Genomic DNA, 23,272 nt, shown 5'->3' on the forward strand with positions numbered 1-23,272 from the left:
CATTTCCTCTCTTTTGCTCTTAGAAAAGTGGGTAATAAAATGTTCTCATACCTCATAAGGAAGGACTGCATGTGTAGAAACACTGTTAGTGGTAAGTACAATGTGGGTACCATCCTATCCTTCCTTCTCCACAATCCCACGTTACATTTGATATAAGGCATCCTTTCCCTTGCGCCTAACTCTGTATGAGCACAAGGTCTTCATACAATCCAATTGGGTCGCTGGGATGTCTGGATAACTCTCTACAAATTCAGCAATTTTGAAGACTTAAAAATTGTTTTTTTTTCTAATGTACTGCATTGAGAGTATGGTCAGCTGGTGCACATAATACAGGTAGCGCACACAAAATTAAGGGACTAAAAAATATTGTTTATACTATGCGAGGCATTCTTGCGAAAGTGATGGTGTCCTACTGTCACTCAGTTCTAGGACACTTTCTCTAATAGTAATGCAAAGGCACACAGTGTGCTGTCCCCTGCTTCGCCTCCTGGTCCGCAGTCTTGTTCGGGGTTGGTTTCATGGACCTACTCTGTGGTGCCTCTTCAGTCTATATTTCTGCAGGTGTAGTCCATCACCTTTCTTTGAGACTTCGCTGTGTTCTTCACTCAACAGAATCAGTTGGTGTCACCATCCTGGTGACACATGGTAATTGGCCCCCAGTGTGGCTCCTGGAAGTGGTGTGGTCTGTCTTCCCCTTTACTGGTGTGTTGCACTGCTCTTCTGGTAACAGATGCTCCTCAGTTACTTGTGCCTCCTTCTCAGGTGCTGTTGGCACAGCTCTGCATCTTGTCCCATGAGTCTATTCCACCTTGACGACTGTCTGCTACCCCAGAAGCATGAGGTGTGGTCCAGTCTTTTATTTTTCTCACCATGACCAAGTCTCCAACTTTAAAAGGGTGTGTGGGCTCTGAGGATACATGGGGTAAAGCTGCCTTCACCTAGAGATGGTGATGCCTCAAGACCACTGCGAACTGCACAGTGTAGTCAGAAATGTTTTCATCAGTCCACAGCAGCAATGGGCCACCCCATTAGTACCTCATGGGGGGACAAAATGCTTGTTCTAGATTGTGTCGCCCTTGTGTTGTGCAACACAAAAGGCAGAGCATTAGGCCATTTAAGATCTGTTGTATCAGTTGTCTTACCTAATCTATTTTTTATTGTGGAATTCATCCTCTCCACCTAGCCTGACCTTTGGGGGTATGGGGCATGCAGTTGCCACTCTATTCCCCAACACTCACACATCTTTTTCACAGCAGCAGCCACCATCTCTCTACCTCTGTCACTATTTATGCCCTGGGGGACCCCAAACCTGGGTATGATGTCTTTCATTAAGCATTGGACAACTGTTGCTGCAAAACACCTCCACCCATTTTTAAAATGGATCCACACACATCAGCGAATATTTCAATCCATTCACTAGGGGCAAATAAGCAAAATCAATTTGCAAGTTGGTCAAGAGACCCTGTGGTACCTGCAAGTGATCATGTGTAACGGGTACCGACCTTTAGAATGTTGGGCAGTGAAAGCTGTTATCTCCGGTGCAACCCACCCCTGTCTAATTGATCTACCCTTGCACCATGTGTGTGGGTAAATGTGCAAGCCCTGTAAGTGGAAGGAACAAATACGTGGAGCCGCAGGCCTCCCATCACAGTGGACCCACAATCCCACTACAATTTTCTCACAAATAGCATCAATCCACACTGGTATTACAGATCCTATTGTGCTTCCTTTACATCAGTTAGCAATAATTGTTTCTGAATGTACAGTATTTGTGGTATGCTTTTAGCCATTGAAAGCATGATCGGTACTTGCTGTAACATGACTCTCTTGCTGCTGTGTCAGCCATGGCTTTACCTTTGGCAATCTCAGTATTAGCTCCTGTGTCGGCTTCACATTTCATTATCGCTGTCCTGTGGGGTAGTAATATTGCTTTTAACAAGTTATCTTCTAAAGCAACATTTTGGATGGAATGCCCTGCTGCTGGTATGAAAACACGATATTGCCACAATTGGGCAAAATGATGGACAACTCCAAAGGCAAAATGTTAACAGTTTTCCCCTCAGCGAGGACTCATGCTCTTGGTACCGTTCAGCTTTCTGGGCAGACTTGCTAGGTGGCAGAGCTACACTTTCAACTATGGTGTCTACTGTAGTTAGAGTCTGTAATCTGTGTTTGTTAGTCTGCTGGAGGAACCATCAGTGTACCACTCATAGTCTGCCTTTTCTAATGGTGTCTGCTGTAAATAGGGTCTGGGTGTGGTGCCGGTTCCTACAACTTCAATGCAGTTATAGTGAGGGGTCTTATAGCATTACCTATTGCAGGTAATAATGTTGCCAAATTAACAGTTGGGCATCTTTAAATGGTGTTATTAGTATTACGACCACAAGGTGACTTCATAACCTGTCCCCCTGGCAGCTGAAAAGTGTTGTGTTGCTGTAGATGACTACTGCACCGTATGTGACACATAAATATTACAAGAGAAGTGGAACACAATGGGAGCCGTCCTCTCTACCATCACAGTTGCTGCAGCCATTGCTCTCAAACAAACCAGATGCCCAGTAACTGCAAAAGGCTAAGTCACGCCGTAGTATGCCACAGGTTGTTTTCCAGAGCTATGGTGCTGTGTCAGGAAACCATTTGCTATGCCATTTTGCACTGATACATAGAGATAGAAGGGCAGTTTGCAATCAGTCAGCTCCAATGTTGGTGCAGTACACAATGTCTCTTTCAGTTCCTTCAAACAGCCTGCAAGTTCATTAGTCCATACAATTTTGTTGGGTGCATATTTTAGTGTACATTGTCTCAATGGCATCATAATATCTGTATTCAGGTTTCCATTGGTTGCAGTAGTTCATCATCCCAGGGAAGGACATCATTCCTTTCTTGGTCGACGGAGGCTGCATGCTCTGAATCAGTTGTATTCTGTCAGGTGATATGCTGTGTGTACCTTTGGATACCACATAACCAAAATAGGTCACTTCATTTTGGCAGTACTGACATTTTGAAAATGAGGTTTGTGTCCTCTCTCATGGAGGTGGTTCAACAGAGCTACAGTGTCGTTTCCACAGGCCTCAAGTAATGGAGATGCCACAAGGAAGTCATCAGCTTACTCCAAGATGAGGCTACCACCTTCGAGGTGTAGGCTGTCCAAGTCTCTTTTTTCTGCCTGTGCATAAACCGTGGGGCTCTCAGTGAAGCCTTGGGTCAGTCTTGTGAAAGTTTACGGGGTATCTTTTAGTGAGATTTAGGTATAGAAGATAATATGGTACTAGTGTCAGGCACAAAAGGTGCTAAGGGAACCACATTGTTGTTTATCTGGTGTAAATCTTTTATGAATCTATATTGCCCTGTATTGCCCTTGGGCATGGAATAATAGGACTATTACAGGGGCTAGTGTTTTTTTTAAATATACCCTGTGGTAAGATAGACTCAATCACTGTTTTTATTCCCACCCCTGCCTGAGGTGACAATCTGTACTGCACACATAGGGTAATTCTACACTATCCGTCACTTAATGGGGAGGACATTTTTTCAATAATCCTGCCTCATTTTTGTGTTCTGCCCAAAACTCTGACTTCACTAGTTCTAGAACCTTGTTGTTATTCATCTGTAAATCTATATCACCTTTAAGCTTGTCAAAAGCTGCAGTCCTGTCATTTCTGATCATTCACAAAGTCAAACACCATCCTTCACCATCTCCCAACACAGACACAACTCCCAGTGCAAATGTACAATCCTTAGTTCTTTGTAAGTCTTGAAGGACCATGGGGGCCCAAATCTTTAGAGTAAAAAAAAGCTGGTGCTACGGCTATAGACACGTGGTTCAGAAGCTGGCACTTGAAATAATGTTGACTCCTGTAGTCCTAGCTCAATGTTCACTGCACACCCTTCCTTGCCTACATGTAATGTGTCTTCTAACAACCTTATTGTCCAGTACAAATGTTTGTTCACCATGTAGGCGTATCATTCAGGCACTAGGCCCATGAAAAATGCTGAAGTCTAGTGTACAAGCCATGGTACTAATGTCAACTGTACTAACAGCATTACCAAATCAATCTTAATGTCAGGATTATATTTAAACAGCACTTGAAACATCGTTATATACATCTCCCTTCAATGGAGTCCATTGGTATTGTGTTGGAGAGAGAGACTAGATGGGGGTTGCACATAACAAAGGATCCTCACTTAATTTGCAAGCTGTTAGTACTCTATTAGGCAACTGTAACCTGTCCTCAGGTACTTGTAAGTAAATCCCATTTGGTGAAAAATATAATGCTGCATTCAATTTGCATTTGTGTTGGAGAGAGAGACAAGATGGGGGTTGCACATAACAAAGAATCCTCACTTAATTTGCAAGCAGTTAGCGCTCTATTAGCCAATTGTAACCTGTCCTCAGGTACTTGTAAGTAAATCCCTTGTTTGTGAACAATATAATGTTGCATTCAATTTGCAGAGGAGGTCTCTCCACAGTAAACTGATGAGCTCATTTGGTGACAAGAGAAACTGGTGGGTCATTTTGTAATCATCAACAGATATTGTTAGGAGTTCTGTTAATTCTTCATGCATTAGAATTCCATTCAAAGCCACAGTTGTCACTTTCTGGCCACTGCTGGGACCTACTTTGGTCTTTACTGCTGATATTGTGGCACCACTATCAATAAGATAAGGAAATCGATCTCTTCACCAACAACCTTCTTTGGAAACATGGTACTCTCCTCAGGTATGTCTAATCAATAAACACTGGGCTGGGGTTTCTGCAATTTGGGTCACTGTCTCTCTCTCCTCACGTTGTCCTATGCTGATCCTTGTTATCTCCGGAAAGAGTTCCTCATGTGATGCTGTGTCCCCTGAAAGTGTTCTGGGCATCGGCAAACATAAAACTGATCCCTACTCTTGTCTCTTCTCTGGTATCCTTGTCCTCCATCCTGTCTACAGTGGCCTCTAGTAATGTAATTCTGTACGGTAAACCCCACCTGGATTTCCTACAAAAGTGCTACTCTTTAAGAAAGCAGAATCCGCTGAATCGAAAACAGACCTGTGGTGTCCGATCTAGTTCCAGGAGGGCTGGCTCAAGGCCAGAATTTCATTGCAACCACTATGTAAATGCTGCTTTTTATATTCGTTGTATTTATATTTATAATGGCAATGTCCTGAATATTTAACATGAATTGAGCATCAATTTGACTCTCTTTTTCATTGGCACATGAAAGCCCCAAGACATTATGAGAACCAAGTTCAATTTAACATTTCATAAATAGCACTTTCAAACAAGTGCACAAGTATCCTTTCTTCCCAGCCCTAGCTCCAGAGTATCCGTGGGGAGTAAAATGAGTACTCTTTGAGGGACAGGACACTACCTATTCAAGTTAAGTGTTAGCTCCACCATCCCTTCCTTCCCAGGAAGGGCCATATAAGTAGTCAGATACACCCAACCTTCCTGTGTTTGTGGATGTCTAGAGGGAATGCACAAAGTGAAGCTGTCACCCACCCCAGGCGTGTGTTGGAGACAGGCTGCAGGCACCCATAGCTAAGCTAAGACCAGAGAAATGTCCACTTTATAAAGATAGCATTTCTAGAATAGTAATATTAAATTCAACTTCACCAATAAAGAGATCCTATCATTTTCATTCCAAAGATAGGAAACATAACACAGCTACTCCTTTCTAATCAGGATATATATCTTAATAGTATATTAAGAAATTCCCAATGCTAACCTATGAGAGCTGTAGGACTCACAGTAATGAAAAAGGAATTTAGATGTTTGTCACTACCAGGACATGTGAAAAATAACACATCTTACCTCTTACTTACACACCACCCTGTCCTATGGGCTACTTATGGCCTACGTTAGGGGTGACTTATGTGTAGTAAAAGTGGAGTTTGAGACTTGGCAAAACATTTTAAATGCTACTTCAAAGTAGCAGTAAACTGCATACACAGGCTCTGCAGTGGCAGGCTTGAGAAAAGTTTGAAAGGCTACTTGTGCTGAGAACTGGAGTAGATGAAATGTATTTGCAGGTACCATTGCTTGTTGGCCAGCAAGGGAGAAGGCAGTACATGCAATCCATGCATTCAGTTTCCTTCTTCCTTAAGTGATCAGTCTCTGTGCCTTATATACAGTACATAAATGCATCATCAGCCTAAACTAAAAGCACAGTACAAATATAGGCAAAGCTGTAGAAATGCAACACAAGTATAAGCCAAAAGAAGGCACTGTGCCAAATATACTGCAATGCAGCATGAGCATAAAATGAACAGAAAACAAGTGTACATTTTTATGCTGCTAAAGGAAACTAGTCCTTGGGTGTGAAATGACCTTGATGAGTTAAACTAACGCGGGAGACAGGAAAAGCATAGAGATCTCTAAGGGGTCGCAACTGTTGGAGCAGTCCAGGCAAGGTCAGAGTGGAAGCCATCCATGGCTGTAATACAATCTGTGAAGGAGGGGGAAACCACTCTATTAAGGAGGGGAGAGCACTGCGGAGGACCTGGCTGCTAGCTCGTACAGAGAGAAGTGAGATATTTCAGTAGATTTGAGACAGTGTGGATGAAAATTGGAACTAACTATGTTTTCTATTTAGTACATACATATGGATATATATTTTGTCTCTGACAACAGGAATGCAGGCATTACACTTTCCACTGTCTGGGAGCACATTCCTCACCCTTCATCTTCTGAAAAGGCAGATCAGTGGTATCCTAAATGGATTGCATGTGTTTCCATTATTCTGGCTCCCTCACACTTCATATATGGGCACACACCCGCTTGACAGGCACACAGAATGTCAGCACAATAGTCTGGGCATATACATAAATGCAAGTCAAAGTCAAAAGATCTTTATTCGGAATAAAAAACATCCATAAAAGTACAAACAAAAAACACATATCAAAAACATTCAATTCAATAATGACAATTGGAGAATAATACAGGATAAAACGAGCACAATCAAATCTAAATCGAATCATAATCTATACAATAAAGATAGTTTCACAACTATACCAAATTTGTCCATTCCCAATAATCATAGTAAAAGGAATTTGATAAAAAACACAATTTTAAAAACCTTTCTTAAAAGACAAGCATCACATTATTATAATATTACCTAATTACACATAAATGCTAAGGATTAAAATGGTAAATGTAAAAAGTTCATTATCATAAAAGTACAGAATAAAAAGTGCAGTGTGCTATGGTTAAACATCAATAATAAGGGTGGCTCTCGATCTAACGGCAGCTTTGAGAAAACAACTCATCCTAAAAATGACTTCGTCTGATCCCAATACCAAGAAGGACCGAAGTGCCAATTTAAAATTAGTCAGTTCATTTTTCTTGCAATAGGGCATTAAATAATGTACAGTAAATTTTTTATAAAAACCACAGAAGAACAGGAAATGCATGAGACTTTGTTTCATGCAGGGGTTACAGGGGCAATTTAAAGTTTCAAGATGTTTATTATATCCCAGAGGGAAGTTCAATAAATTAACTATACTCCCCTCTCGGAAACGAAACAATAAGCCCCTTACCCATCTGCCAAGATGCAAACGCAAATATCTGTACGGTAGGCCAGGTTTTTTAATGTGAGGTTCACAACAGGCCATATATTTTACAACCGTACATTTGATCTGATTCTTTCTGTCCCGCTCTTCACTATATAAATCATACAATGCCCTTAAAATGATGGTCTTATGGGAACGATTTATTAGGTGCGGTGATGTGAACAAGGATGCCAAACCCACGCTTACGAGGCACTCTTTTACTGATTTCAGCCATGGAATCTGATGTCCCCTGTCACATTTTAGACAATCCGAAATAATATCACGGGTCAATGTAGCAGCCGTATTGTTCCATAACTTTATCCAGAACAATGCTGGTCTTGATCTCACAAAATCCTCTATGTAGGCAATATTTAATTCATTATGACATACATAGGTTGGAGAACAGATGACCCCCCCCAATACCTTCCGACAGAATCTATTTTCTTCTGTTTGAATGGAGGAACACTTAGTGTAGCCCCAAACCTCAGCGCCGTAAGTGCCAGTTGGCATGCATTGGGTTTGGTATATCTTCACCAGGGGGGTTATCACATCAGCTTGGGTGGGCTGCTTCAACGAGGTTACACAATTAATGGCCTTGCCCAGCTTATTCCTGGCATAAGAGACATGGGCATGCCACGTACCACTATTTGAGAATAAGAGCCCTAAATAGGGGAAGGTATTGGTACTTTTTAAGACATTTGACCCTGAAATAATCTGGGGGATTTTGTGACTTTTTGGCCCACAGCTCATAATCAGTGATTTTTTAAAATTGGTCGTTAAACCTAAATCGGCCATAAAAAGGACAAACCCTGAAATTAAAATACGCAGTGCCTTCGGGGTACGGCCCATCAGGACCGCGTCATCTGCGTAAAGAAGGGTGGGTATTGGGGCTCCGTTAATGTAAGGCACATCACTAGTTAGGGTGCTCAAAGTGCCGCTTAGTTTATTAATATACAAAATAAAAAGGAGAGGGGCCAGCACACACCCTTGTCTCACCCCCCTACCAATGTTAATATCGTTGGAAACTTCACCCATTTGATTCACACGTACACAAGCTTTAAGATCACGGTGTAGAAAAGCTAAAAAATGTACCAGATGGTCATCCAAACCATATTCGAGAAGGGTAGACCAAAGCCGGGAGCGGTTAACGAAATGCATACATAAATGCAAAAATGTTCCCACATAGGCCAGTAGGCCTCAACCCCAGTGATGCACATAAAAACGTCTGGTCACAATATTGATTTCTCTTAACCACAGTATGCTATCACCACTACTACATGTGCTGAACCCATAATGGAGACAGTAGTCCAATGCCAATCAACCAATTAATCAGGGGAATTGTAAGCACGCTACTCACCCTGTGGGGGTCTCAAGGCACTGAGGGGGGTCCGCAGATCTGTTAGCCGTAGACCAGGTCTTGAGGGCCTTCCTGAAGGTTAAGGTGTTCAGGGAGGGGGCGCGTCTAATGTCTGCCGGAAGTTCGTTCCAGGTTTTGCCAGCAATGAGGGCATGTTTGGTGCACCCCTCCAGATCACAGGACAGGTTCAGGACCTCGCATAGTCAGGGGCAGCCCCAGGCCTCTGCGCACATGCTTAGATTATTGTGTTGGCGGGCTAAAAATTTAAGTAAGTATGCCATACATACCACGCATGTGGGCTCGCTGTGCAAGAGATCTATCGTATATCGTGCAGGGGACATTCCCTTCCCAACAGTGGTTATACAGAACCAACAAATTAAGGAGCAGATTTAGAAACTGATGTTCATCCTAGGACTCTTCCTGCTTTTGGGATGTCTCAGTAGTAATGGATTGCCGATATTTGAATATTCTGGAGTGAAAACATTTAGGAGTTGAAGTTAGCTCATCACATCCTTTCTGTTGCAGTATGTCCTCTTGTTTCTGGCAGCCTTTTTGCGTATTGCGGTTGTTTTTGCCAATACTGTCAACTTCTCTCTCCTCTCCTGCAACTTCTCTCACCTATCTCCTTTGTCTTTTGCAGTCTCTTGACTTGTCGGCTGCGAGGACAGTATGATGACGTCTGCCAAGATGTGTGTTCGTTCGTTTAGAGAGCTATTGAGGCATCAAGGACTTGTGCAGCCAACAGGTGAATGGCGTAGTTGAGTTTTCATCTCACCTGGGGTGATGTATCACTTAACATTCTCTTTAAAGCCAGTCATTACTCCTGAAGACCACCGAGATTCCCCAAAGTGGCAGAATTCCCTGAGATTCGGTGGCAGCAACCACAACCTTGGATTTACCAGAAATCTCTGTGACATTCATTTACTAATCCAACATCTCCCACGAAGCTGGTGTGATTCATATCAGATCTCCTTGCAAGAGCCCATGGGCGTTACTGTAAGTGTAACTCCCTGGCACTTGAAGATGGCAGCTCTGGGAAACCAATAGTTTATCATCCTGGGACTTGCCTAGCGCAGCCTCGGAATTCTGTCATGGAACTCGCAATTTAAAGCCCTGGGATTGCAGCTGTACATCCTCTAGGCTCCCTATCCCACAGACTGAGCACCAAACCATTTTATGCAGCTGTGGAATTCCCATACAGTACATCTGTGCAGGCTTATTAGCTCACAGCTGGAAGCAAATCCCCTCCCCTCCTATCTACTGGGCTGGTGCTTAGAGGCTGTGTGAATGTAAGGTCCACAATTAAAGGTAGTAGTAGAAACTAAAAGTTCACAATGTAAGGTCCTTGGAGGCAGTCATTAGATTGGCAACATGGACCAGCATCCCAGTGAAAATCAACAAGGGCAAATGAATAGAAGAACATCGAATAATTACATTGAGTAATGTAAGAGCAAATCATGGCAGGTTCCAACATAATATGCACAGCTAAAGGAAAAATGTACCTATGCTCTAAAGAGAACTGCAGAAGACAGCCTGACTCATACCTGGGAAGGCTGGAGAAAGATCCAGAATGTATAACCATGATGGAGAAAGCTTGCAGAAATTGATCCTGTATGGTAATTCCCATTACCATGAAAGTGCCAGTCACAATAAATAACATCTGGACAAGACACTGTTGTAGGAATGTGACATTTCAATGATTAGTTATTAAGGTTGGCCCTGTTGCATCAATACGTTAGGATTAGCTACCCTCCTCTGTCTGTCATGAAGGTGTACTTTACCTTCAGTAGGTCCCTCTAACTGCTGCCGCCCAGAATTAAATGGTGAGTTCAGTTAAAAAAGGTCAATATTTCATGGCCTTGTAGAAATTGTGACAGATTACTTTTCACCCCCAGTGCTCAACCCTTTTTGATGTTTGGGACACTTTGTACTTAAGCCTTCATAACTTTTTTCCACAAAAGGTATCCAGGCCAAATTTGTGTTCGTCGAACATCCTGAGGCTACTTAAAGTTTGTGGATTCCCTAGAGGGCACACAGATAATAGCTAAAATATAGCTAAATTGTGGCCATTTTGTGGAAAAAATTAAAACAACATACTGTTCAAGAAAGTGTTTGTTTTTTTATATGACATCAATGAAATGTTTTCTGTACTAGATCACCATCTTTTAGCTAGCAGGCATAAACAGAGTTGTATAAAAAATGTTTTTTGCAGCTTTTCACCGTTTTTATATTTTTCTAAAAGGTAGTCAATTTTTCCTAATTTTTGACGTTTCCACCCATGTGCAGTTTGTAGTGGAAAAAGGTGTGGCATCCTTGGTTTATCCTGAAACGCTACACATTTCTGAAAAGTAGACAAGATTATGAATTCAACAAGGAGTCATTTGGGTAGGTCCCTGAACTTTTCCTCAAGGAAATAAATTATTGAATTTAAAAAATAAGCAGAAATAATAGCAACTGGCAACAACATTTTCCTCTGCTTTTTGTGACAATGGCTGATTTAGAAATGCATTGTATCATTATGTCTGGCAGACCGTCTGGTCACAAGGATAAATAGGGTTTGTACATTTTCCAAAAGCTCATGATACTCAGATCCAATAATTGAGCTGTAGCTTATAATGATATTTCATCATGCCCAGCTGATACAGCAATTCACGTTAAAAGCTCATGAATGAAAATGGGTAATAAGAAAACATACATATTTCTGAAAAATGCACAAGATACTTAGTTTGGGAACGTGGTTATTTGTACACCTCTGAATTTGTGATTACCTAAATTATCTTTGTGTTTGAGAGCATTTTGCAAGATGTGTTCTTTCTTGCACATTGGTTGATATTTTGAATCAAAAATCCCTAGGAAGCGAATGGATAATAACAAATATTCTACTATTCTGTGTTCCTACGCATCGCCAAAAACAGTACCCTACTTGTGTGGCTGGGCTTGGCACCCGTAATGCAGCATACCATAAAATGAACCTGGGGGCATTACATTCCACAGAGCAAAATCAACTATTTTTTTACATTGTACATAGTTGCGGAATTTGGGCCCTAGACCAGCCACCACCCAGAGAATCCTACCAAACCCAGACATTTTTAGGTCTCGCCTGAGCCAGTTCATGCGCTGCTCTGGCGAGACATTTAGTAGCTGCTTTTAAAAGTGCTACCTTGCCGGCCACCAGCTTGCTATTACGCGCACAAGAGCGTGCACGACGTGCACAGCTGGCATTTGGCTTCTTTGATCACGCGCATGAATGCTCTCCCCTACCCTCTCCCTTCTCCAACTCCCTTCTCGTTAGCTTCATACATTGGTGCACAGCCGGCATTTGGCTTCTTTGATCGCCCGCGTGAATGCCCTCCCCTACCCCCTCCCTCTCCCTCCTCGTCAGCTTCAGCGCGCGCTTGTTTTCTCCTCTCATTCTTCTACTACCTTCGTCAACATCGCTAATATATTTCCTGACCACCATTTCCCCTTTCTGCTTTTCCTCTGTTGCCCTCACCCAGCTGTGCTGTCCCCTCGCCGCATATTATTCCCCCCTTTCAATTGTCCTTGGTTTCTCCACCGACTGTACACAGTAACGCCTTTGATCACGTGCGTGAATGCCCTTCCCTACCCCCTCCCACTCCCTCCTCGTCAGCTTCAGCGGGCGCTTATTTTCTCCTCCCATTCTTCTACTACCGTCATTAACATCGCTCATATATTTCCTGACCACCATTTCCCCTTTCTGCTTTTCCTCTGTTGCCCTCAACCAGTTGTGCTGTCTCCTCGCCGCATATTATTCCCCTTTTCAATTGTCCTTGCTTTCTCCACTGACTGTACACAGTAACGTCTTTGATCGCGCGTGTTACTGCCCCCCCTACCCCTCTCACCCCCTCCTCGTCAGCTTCAGCGCGCGCTTGTTTTCTCCTCCCATTCTTCTACTACCTTCATCAGCGTCACTGATATATTTCCTGACCACCATTTCCCCTTTCTGTTTTTCCTCTGTTTCCCTCACCCAGCTGTGCTGTCTCCTTGCCGCATATTATTCCCCCCTTTCAATTGTCCTTGCTTTCTCCACTGACTGTACACAGTAAAGTTCTTTTTTTTTGCCCCGTACCCTCAACTCTTCCTCCATCCTGTACCTAACATACTCAGGGGATAATCTTCATGGCCTCCACCAACATAGGAGTAAGGCACTTGCGCTGCTCCCCTGTGAAGCGCCCCCAGTGCAGAGGAGTTTCAATGCTTTGCTGCCAAGGAGAGGGGAAGGACTTTGCTGTTGCTTTGTCCCCTTGCTTGAAGAGATCTCCAAGGGCCTGAGAAGAGCTGGCCTCCTGTTAAGAAGTCCCAGGAACAAAAGGACTTCACCCCCCAGCTTCCCCCAGAAATCTGCAGAGAGAGTTCTGCCCTTCCCAGAGTGCTTCACCCAATTGTGGGGCTTCTGGGTGTTGTGCCTGCTGTTTGGGAAGCTGGACAAGGAGAAACTAAGACAATCTGCAATTTTCACGCATCGCTCGCTTGCGGAGCACATCCCCGACAGTGCGAGGAAATTCCTGCCGCCGCGGAGATCGAGATCGTCGCAGCGCCTGTTGCTGCTGCAAGAACCAACACTTCGTTCACTTGTGGAACGCATCGCTCTGGTGCGGGAAGATTACTGTCGCCGCAAATATCGTCGCAGAGCCTGTCGTCGCTGGGTGAGATGGCTGCACCGTCTGCTTGCGGACCACATCATGTCGCTGCGAACATCGTCGCAGAGCCATCACACCGAGGGGCCGCGAGAGGAGAAATCGGCGCTGCGCTGCGCATCGCCGCCGCCCCTGAGATCGTCGCCGTCCCGAAAATCGTCGCATTGTGCCGGTGCGAGACGCTTCCTACCGAACCTGCGCACCGGAATCCATACAAGGTATCGCATCCCTCCCCATACAGACCGGATTTGTCGCAACACGTCCGCTGCGTGCGGCGGGGCTGTCGCATCGCCTCCCCAGGGTCGCTTCGCTTGTTTTTCAACGCTGCAGTTTCCATTTGGAACTTTTGTCGCATATAAAGGTACTTCGGGCTAAACGTGATGCAACTGTGGACTATTTTGACGCAAACCCTAGAACTCTTTTTAAATCATATTCTTGAACTGTGTATGTTGGATTTTTGTCGTTTTGGTCTTGTGTAGTTTAGATAAAGATACTTTATTTTTCTAAACTGATGTGGAGTCCATTTGTGGTGTTTCATTGTGTTACTGTGAGTGTTGGTACAAATACTTTACACATTGCCTTTGATAAGCCTGTCTTCTTGTGCCAAGCTACCAAGGGAGTGAGCAGAGGTTATCTAAAGAGTGTATCCCCCTTACCCTGACTAGAAGCAAGGGTCCCTATTTGGACATTGGTACCTACCTCTACCAACTAGAGACCCCCAGATCTAACATAGGTGGTCAGCGGTGAGGATTTGAACTTGTATTTGTACTTGGCCCACAGTAATTGGTGTACATCAGTAGTTTAGTGCAGACCACTACGCAACCACATACTGTGTTTTGTTTTGGTTCTATTTTTTATCGTAACTCTGAAAGTACCCACGCATCATGTTTCAGAATGGTAAACCAGCAAGTGAGGTTGTGGAACTGGAGTTTGATATTGAAATGTTAAGTGATTACAAAGTAGGTAAACTCAAGCAGTTCTGCAGAAGCTTTGGGTGTCCCATGAAGCACCGCTCTAAGAAGGAGGAGCTACAAAAGGCTTTAAGGGCCTGGTGGGAGACCAAAGAAGCTGGGGAGACAGATGGTGCAGAAGTGGATGAGGATGCAGAAGGGGATGGTTTCAGGTCACAGGATCTGCCTTTGTCAAGAGCAGCCTCCAGGGCTGGCAGCAACCTTTCCCCTAGAAGTTTTCCCCCAGAGGCGTTGGCGGAAAACCAAATGGTTAGAGAGCATGAGTTAGAAGTAATGATGCTTGAGTTACAGCTGATGGAAATAGAAATCCAGACCAAGGCAGAGAGGAGCAAGGAGAAGTATGCCTTGGAAGAATTGAAATTGACCTTGGCCCATGAATTGAGAATGAGGGAGCTTGAGTTGGAGCTTGAGAGGCTTGAGGCCATGAGTGTCTCAGCTGCAGAAGGGAAATGTGTAGCTCAAGAGGTGAGCTTTGCTGAGTTGGATGTGGAGTCCAGCTCAGATGGTGGCAGCAAGATTGTAGTTTCTAGTGCTGAGAGAAAGGTCCAGATACCTGGAGATGTGGCGCCTGGCTTGAGAGAGGGGGTTGACAAACACCACGGGGTTCAGGTTTGTGAGGTAGCTCCAGTGGTGTGCAGTGTCCCTGAAGTAGATTGGGGGACTGTGAGAAAGTGCCATCTTTCTTGCCTTGGTATGCCCCCCATTTGTTTTTGAATTGCTTATGTGCTTTGACTGAGTGTGCCCTGGGCTCCTGCCAACCAGGTACCCAGGGCCTGTGTTCCTTCCCTAAAACTGTACTGAAACAAAACCCAATTGGCATCTATGGCCACCTGTCAGCCCCTAGTAGTTGGTACCCCAGGTACCCAGGGCATGGTGACCAGAGAAGAACCCTGAGGGCTGCAGCACTTATTGTGCCACCCTCAGGGGCCCTGTACCCTGGCACCCACACACTGCCTTTGCAGGCTGAGTGTCTAAGTACAGAACTAAAACCAGAGTCGACATGGCACACATCCCTGTGTGCCATGCCCACAGAACCCACTGCCCTGGAATACTTCAGTCACCCCTCTAGCTGGGTGCCCTATGCCAGAGGTGTGGGCACAGGTGCATGAGCCCTGTGCCCCTACAGTACCCAGGGCCATTCCTGGGCACTGTAAGTGCAGTGATGCCATTACAAAGTAGGTAAACTCAAGCAGTTCTGCAGAAGCTTTGGATGTCCCATGAAGCGCCGCTCCAAGAAAGAGGAGCTACAAAAGGCCTTAAGGGCCTGGTGGGAGACCAAAGAAGCTGGGGAGACAGATGGTGCAGAAGTGGATGAGGATGCAGAAGGGGATGGTTTTAGGTCACAGGATCTGCCTTTGTCAAGAGCAACCTCCAGGTCTGGCTGCAACCATTCCGCTAGAAGTTTTTCCCCAGAGGAGTTGGCGGAAAACCAAAGGGTTAGAAAGCATGAGTTAGAAGTAATGATGCTTGAGTTGAAGCTGATGGAAATAGAAATCCAGACCAAGGCAGAGAGGAGCAAGGAGAAGTATGCCTTGGAAGAATTGAAATTGACCTTGGCCCATGAATTGAGAATGAGGGAGCTTGAGTTGGAGCTCGAGAGGCTTGAGGCCATGAGTGTCTCAGCTGCAGAAGGAAAATGAGTAGCTCAAGAGGTGAGCTTTGCTGAGTTGGATGTGGAGTCCAGCTCAGATGGTGGCAGCAAGATTGTAGTTTCTAGTGCTGAGAGAAAGGTACAAATACCCAGAGATGTGTCGCCTGGCTTGAGGGAGGGGGTTGACATACACCAGGGGGTTCAGGTTTATGAGGTAACTCCAGTGGTGTGCAGTGTCCCTGAAGTAGATTGGGGGACTGTGAGAAAGTGCCATCTTTCTTGCCTTGGTATGCCCCCATTTGTTTTTGAACTGCTGATGTGCTTTGACTGAGTGTGACCTGGGCTCCTGCCAACCAGGTACCCAGGGCCTGTGTTCCTTCCCTAAAACTGTACTGAAACAAAACCCAATTGGCATCTATGGCCACCTGTCAGCCCCTAGTAGTTGGTACCCTAGGTACCCAGGGCATGGTGACCAGAGAAGAACCCTGAGGGCTGCAGCACTTATTGTGCCACCCTCAGGGGCCCTGTACCCTGGACCCACACACTGCCTTTGCAGGCTGAGTGCCTAAGTACAGAGCTAAAACCAGAGTCGACATGGCACACATCCCTGTGTGCCGTGCCCACAGAACCCACTGCCCTGGCATACTTCAGTCACCCCTCTAGCTGGGTGCCCTATGCCAGAGGTGTGGGCACAGGTGCATGAGCCCTGTGCCCCTACAGTACCCAGGGCCATTCTTGGGCACTGTAAGTGCAGTGATGCCATTAAGAGTATATGGTGCTGGGAGGTTGGCATTACGAACTCCACAGCACCATAATGGCTACACTGAAGACTGACAAGTTTGGTATCAAACTTCTCAGCACATTAAACCCGCACTAATGCCAGTGTGAGATTTAATGTAAAATGCACCAGAGGACATCTTAGAGATGCCCTCTGAAACCCTAACCTACAATCCACGTCTGGCTGAGTGGCTGCAGAGGCTTCCACACAACAGACATGTTGCGGGACGCCTGGGTAGTAGAGCCCCCGCTCTCCTGGGCCTGCAACAATGCACATCCTGGGCGAAGTGCTAGGTCTCCTCCCCCAGGATGGGCAGGGGGAAGCTTCAAAGGCATGCCGCCTCTGTGAGCTTCTCCAGACCATTTGCTGTACCCAGCAACTGGCCCCCACCAGTTCTGACCCCCACTCTGGTGGGAAGACTGGCGGGAAAAACTACGTCAGGAAGGGGGGGTGCCAGCCTGTGCCACCCCCACCCCTCAGGTGGGGGAGACGAGGTGAAGCACGAGCCCGGGCTCCGGCCATCTTAAAGAAGGGAAGCCCTGCCCTATCACAGCTAGGCTCCTGCCCCCCTCCCACGGGAGAGGAGCAGGCTAGGGGGTGTACCCACCCCAGGGCAGGGACCCATTGGTCCTTGTCCTACCTGTAACGCCCCTACATTCAGTATTTAGGGGCTCCCTGAACCTTCCTTCCTCAGATCCCGATACCAAAAAGAAGAAAGAAGATCAAGAAGAAGAAGACCCGCCATGCAGCTGCTAACAACAGGACAACAACAAACTGACTTGGCCCCAGCCCTACCGGCCTGTTGATCCTGGAACCTGCTCCTGCCTAAACCCGGTGACCCCGGAGGACAGCAACCTTGGGACACCCAGAGGAACTGCCTGCCCTGACCCTCTTGAAGATTGAGACTCCCATCAGCAGAGGCTCCGCTGCAACAACCCACCTGGTGCCTACCAGCCCACTCTGCACCATCAAGTCCAGGGCGGGCCAACCCGAACCAAGATCACGAGGACGTCCCCCCGGCGACTTGGACCCGAAGTCCAGTGCCCAAAGACCCTCCGCGGTGAACCAGCCGACGCCTGCAGACTCAGAACCAGGGGCCACCACAACCGCGACCAGCAGAGGGTAAGCCTTTCCGACACCCAAAGACACCCCTGCACCCGGTGCCCTACAGCCCCCTGTGCTGCCCTTTGGGGTACCTACCTGTGCTCCAAGATCCCAACTTACCTCTCAAAGTGCTGGTCGCCCCTGGAGAGTCTCCGTCCCCGAGCCTGCAGCCTTTGTTCCTTTTTTACCTCTCCCATTGGATAACATCGAGCGCCCGACGGCTCAAAAGCACCCTACACCCAGCCGCCCGAGTGCCTCTGGCTGTGACCCCTGTGTCCTATCCTACTTCCCCCCTTGCCCTGAGCAAGTGACCAGGAGCCCAGCTGCCACAGCCGCGTGGCCTGCTAGCCAGCAGCCACCAACCGAAGGCCCCCCTTCCCTCATTGTGAGGTGGTGGTTGGTCCATGTTAGAGGGACTGAGATCTCTACGGAGATGTTAGGGAAGTTGGCAAAGACAGGTTTGAGGACGCACATGGCATACTACTCTGGTGAGTGTGTTCACGTGCTGGGTGTGGCCTATAGTCCTATGGTCTTTGAGGTTTGAGGAGTTAGTGTCTGTTTGTTTACCTTGGTGAAAGGTGCAGTCAGTGACAGCAGGGTAGAATTTTGATCTAGGTTCATGGGGAGCAATCGAGGAGGGAGCCACTGAATTTCGGAGTGTTGGGAGTTTGAAGGCCAGATGTTCCACACAGCTGTTGGTGTCTGCTGGTGTGGCGGTGCAGTTGACTCGTTCACAATGTATGATGACTATTCCGCCTCTGGGTCTGTAAAAACTCCCTATCAGCCCCGTCGGGGGCTGCTCCCCCATAAAATCTATAAACACATTATTCCCTGGTGTCTAGTGGGCTTACTGCCTGCCGTGGGTTTTAATGCAACAGTAGAAATAAATAATGCTTACTTTCGACATGTTTCTCCCGTATGCATTTTATCATTTGTCTGAATGATTGATTTTGCAGATGCCGATAAACCACAAATTGGGCAGTTCAGCAACTCTAAAAATTCACAGGATATTCCCTGAATTAACCAGCTTTTAAATACGCCCCTTTCCTTCTCCTCAGCAGTTGAGCAAATTGGAAATAGTTTCATTTGTGCAGAAAAGTTGTTGTGTCGTCAGCGTGCAGTGCTCGCTGGTTGTGCATTAAATCAAAAAATAAACAAACTCTGGACAGGATGAAAGCTAAGGGTCCCTGAGCATGCTAGAGGTTTCTGGATGCACACCAAGGGTGTCTGAAGGCATGCTAAGAATGATTACTGAGGGTAACAGAAGATGTCTGATAAAGTACAGAAGGTCGACTAAGCATGGTTAAGGAAAGCTGGGAGTATGTATATGCAGGTAAAGGGTCTTAAGGGTACAGCCGAGGCCCCTTAGGGGTCTGCTGGGGGTGTCTAAAAACAATGCAACATTCTTAGCATGGCGCCTAAAGACCTTTTGGGGGTATCTGAATGCAGGCTCAGGGTCTCTAGTATTGTTTAAGAAACATTCAGTTAAAGGTGGGCAGAGGGACGACTGGGGTGGGGTTTGATCTATTAGTCTGCCAGGTTGCCAGCTGAGGGACACAGAGGGCCTGCTGACAGTGTCAGAAGGTATGCAAAGAGTTTCTGGGGGTAATGAGTAACTGGAGGTGTTACCCATTACCTCCAGAAACAATTGCCTTTGAATGTTGATTGAGGGCTGGCATAGGTCTGAAATGGCTGGCTGAGTCTTAGACCGCTGTGGTCATGCTGACAATCTCTAAGAGCTGGTCAAGAGGATCTCGGATGGGAAAGAGGTATTTGAGAGTCGTCTAGATATGTCATTTTTTTACATTTTATTTTACATTTTAAAGTTAATTACCTGCGTATTGGCAATACTAGATATTTTTTGTTTACATGCAAAGACAGTCTTATGAAGGGGGCATGTCAGTATGGTTCCCCCCCCAGTCAGCTCTTCTGAGGACCCCATATATGTACATCATTTTCATATTCAAAAGCCAGCAGGATGTTAAGAGTATATTTCTCCCTTTATCCTAGCCTGAGTCTTGGCTGACAAAGAATGTCCCAAAAACAGCAAATGTTGCTCAAAATGTATTTCTGAGCTGGGCTGTGTTTAATTCTCAGCTCTTTCACTCTCGTTTCCACCCTTTGTAATGTAAGTAAACCCTCGTTTTCAGAGGGGTATTTCTTTGAGGTATGTTTGTGACTTTCTGTCATAGACCCAGTTCCCTGAGTTTATTTGATAATATATCATTTCATGTTTTAGCAAAGGAACCATTTCAGTGATCTCGCAGAGAAACATATTTAAATTAATTGTGTATTTTAATTTAGTGTCTAGTGAATCACTTTACTTCTAATTTTATTAATCTAATGACTTGCCTTGTCTGTTCATAAGCTTTTATGGGATTTGTCTCATCATACAAGTCAACACCCTCTGTCTAAATGAAACTTCCCCTTCTTTAAGCTAAAATATTATTTTAGCTTTCTTCCTTCCAGAACTGCATTAATTGTAATGGAAGTTAAAGAGAGAATTAATCCCCCCCCCACCCTTCATTTTATTCTCTAAAGTTCTTTGTTAAATTTATTTTTACACAAACAGCAGCATTACATGAGTCCCAGCATACAATCAGCATTGCTTACTGAATGCAGGGTGAAACCGGTCAACCTTCTCACAAAACATACCTTTTCAATCATACTGATCAAACACAAGACATTATCTGGGCTAGTATAACATGCTCCATTGCTAGAAAACAGGCAGCCTCTGTCCCCGAGGCCTGTACAAACATAACAGTTTATTTCTATAGAAAGAGGAAAGGTGAGATGGTCCACAGAGTTCCAAAAGCCAGGCGTATCCATCCTAAAATATCCATAAGGATTAATGTCATCGGTAGGTCCTCTGTCCGAGGTGGACTGGGCATAGTTGATGATGTCAAGAATTAGCTGAGTGGTCCCGAAATATCCCTAGGCTCCACTGTAGGTATGGGCTTTTAACATGGCATATGCCTCAGATCAATCTTTGCATATATCAATTTTTCAGCCAATCATCTGTTGTGGGTGCTGCAAGTCTGTACCAATAGATATCAACTCTGGGCTTGGCCAGTAACAGCACAAACACTATAAAATGTCGTTGAGCGTATGCTTCGCGATCGAATATGAAACAAATTGCAATGTAGGTTAGATTCTTGAAGCTGTTTCTACCATTGACCCAAGGAGGACTAGCGGTACCCAACCTGGAAAATTACTACTATGCATCCCAGATACAATGGGTAGCCTGCTGGATGGCGGGGTGGCCTCTATCGGACACGGCAGTGGATGGTCCTCCTTATAGACTGGACATCGTCTTTACCCGTTCCACCCCTGTACTAAGGCAGCCCGGCCTCTCCCACTATTGTTACAGTACTACTGTTGTTGTTTCCTTCGCTGCTTATTTCTCACCAAACATATAACACCAAATGCCCCAGCAATTCCATTATTGGGAATACCCTGGGGCAACAGGAAGACACTACTAGCTGAGCTTTCAGCATGGCATGCAGGGGGCCTTCACAGATTAGGTGACCTCAATGGGGACAGCGCACTCATGATTTACGACATCCTAACACAAGAAGAAGGAATGTCCCTGGGACACTTCATTAGCCACACCTCTTGGACTGGCACCCTGCAGCACCACTGGGAAGACATTATGCAAGAACCACAAACGCACCTCACACTCCACTACCTACACGTCATGGGCGCGGGGCGTCCTCTCACCCGGTGGTTTGCGGACGCACTTCATTTGCAGACTGCCACAGACTTCAAATCCCTGCAACACTGCTAGAAGACTGATTTGGCTCGTCCATGCACACCTGGGAAATTGGAATATGATTCTGGCGAGCTCTATGCATGTCCCTCACAATGCTAGGTTCCGGTTGGTATTTACACAGGGCATATTTTACCCCAGATATAATTAATTGTTACTTTCACAGGCTGGAGGCGGGCTGCCCCCGATGTAGTCATTACGATGCTGATATCTAGATATGTCGTGGTCATTCCCCAAACTACGTCACAATTGGGAGGGAGTAACGCATCATTTATTTGAATGCACCGACCGGCACCTTACAAACATATGGGAGGTCTGCAGATTGGGCATATTTCCAAGAGAGAAGAAACATATGGCCACTACTCGTTTCTTGGACCATGGCCTCATAGTGGCCAAGCATCTCATTAGGAGGCGTTGAAAATCCAGCCAATCACCGTCATTGCAGGCCTGGTAACATTTCATCCTGAATTGGACTACACCAGAAGGAGTATCTCTCCACAGGGAGTACACCCTGGGCATACCTAAATACCCCCATTTTATCCAACTGGGACGGTATCTTGGCGGCCCTCCAAACTGCATAGTGCTCTGAAGAGGAAGCAGATGATACCACCGATCTAGAACTAGCACCCCACCTAGAAGTTCCCGTAGGCCATGATTCCACTGTCTGTAATGCTTGTTCGTGTACACATTGAGATGCGTATGAAGTGAAACAGAGTTACATTGCATTGATGGCACTTTACTCCAGGTAACAGGTACTGCATTGAGCGATAGGGAACCTCTTTGTTTACTCCCTTGTCCCCGTCCCTGCCTATTTCTCCTCGCCCCTGTGTTGCTTATTTCCGTTCCCCCTGAGCTAAATGCTTGCTCATAGTTACACAGTTCATATATGTTTGATGTCATTACCATGGACTCTTGCAGAAAATATGGTTATATTCTGACTGGTCACCTTAAGAAGCATTTCTCACACTTACTCCAAACCACACAGGCTAATTATTTCCTTAATTACGAGGATGTAACCTGGACTAACAATGTCATGCTCATTCAAAGTCATTTATTAACACCCTTGTAATATTCTTATGTCTGTATGCTGTAACCGTGTTCTGAAAAACCCGTAATAAACAGACCAAACAAAAAAACCACCGTAAAATGTCAAACAGCAAGTGGACTAAGCTTAACATGTTCTAGTAAATCTACATCTGACAACATCTCCACTCTTCTTCCAATCATGGTAGAAATAATGGAAAGTATCTTACGCCAAACATTAAGGATAGGCAGACAAGCTAATTGAAATGTGTCAGCCCTGCATTATTGTGGACTATTGTGCCGTCTGAGGGGATCTATCTTATTTTATTTTTCAGGGTAAAATAAGCTCTTTCTAAGAAGTTAAAATGAAGCAGTTCATGTTTATAGTTTACAGATATCGTTTTAGTCTGGAAACGGCAGTAACCTCATTTGACATCTCTCATATCAGACCCTGTGTCTAGCCCCAAGGCGTGTTTACTTAGATT

The 23,272-nt window shown here is 45.4% G+C and overlaps 1 protein-coding gene across 3 annotated transcripts in view; it reads left to right on the top strand.

The window, feature by feature from the left end:
* The window catches only part of SIRT3 (sirtuin 3), a 115,099-nt gene that overhangs the window by 44,333 nt on the left and 47,494 nt on the right, over positions 1 to 23,272 (top strand). For 2 of the 3 annotated variants that reach the window (XM_078681282.1, XM_078681284.1), the window contains exon 2: positions 9,534 to 9,638. The exons of the other annotated variant lie outside the window; for it this stretch is intronic. In XM_078681282.1, the coding sequence (XP_078537408.1) occupies positions 9,563 to 9,638 (76 nt within the window). In that variant the 5' untranslated portion in view covers positions 9,534 to 9,562. The remainder of the gene's footprint in view (positions 1 to 9,533; positions 9,639 to 23,272) is intronic. 3 annotated transcript variants of the gene reach the window in all.

The sequence above is a fragment of the Lissotriton helveticus genome, chromosome 3_1 (genome assembly GCF_964261635.1).
Source record: "Lissotriton helveticus chromosome 3_1, aLisHel1.1, whole genome shotgun sequence".
In the NCBI taxonomy this organism is placed as follows: Eukaryota; Metazoa; Chordata; class Amphibia; order Caudata; family Salamandridae; genus Lissotriton; species Lissotriton helveticus.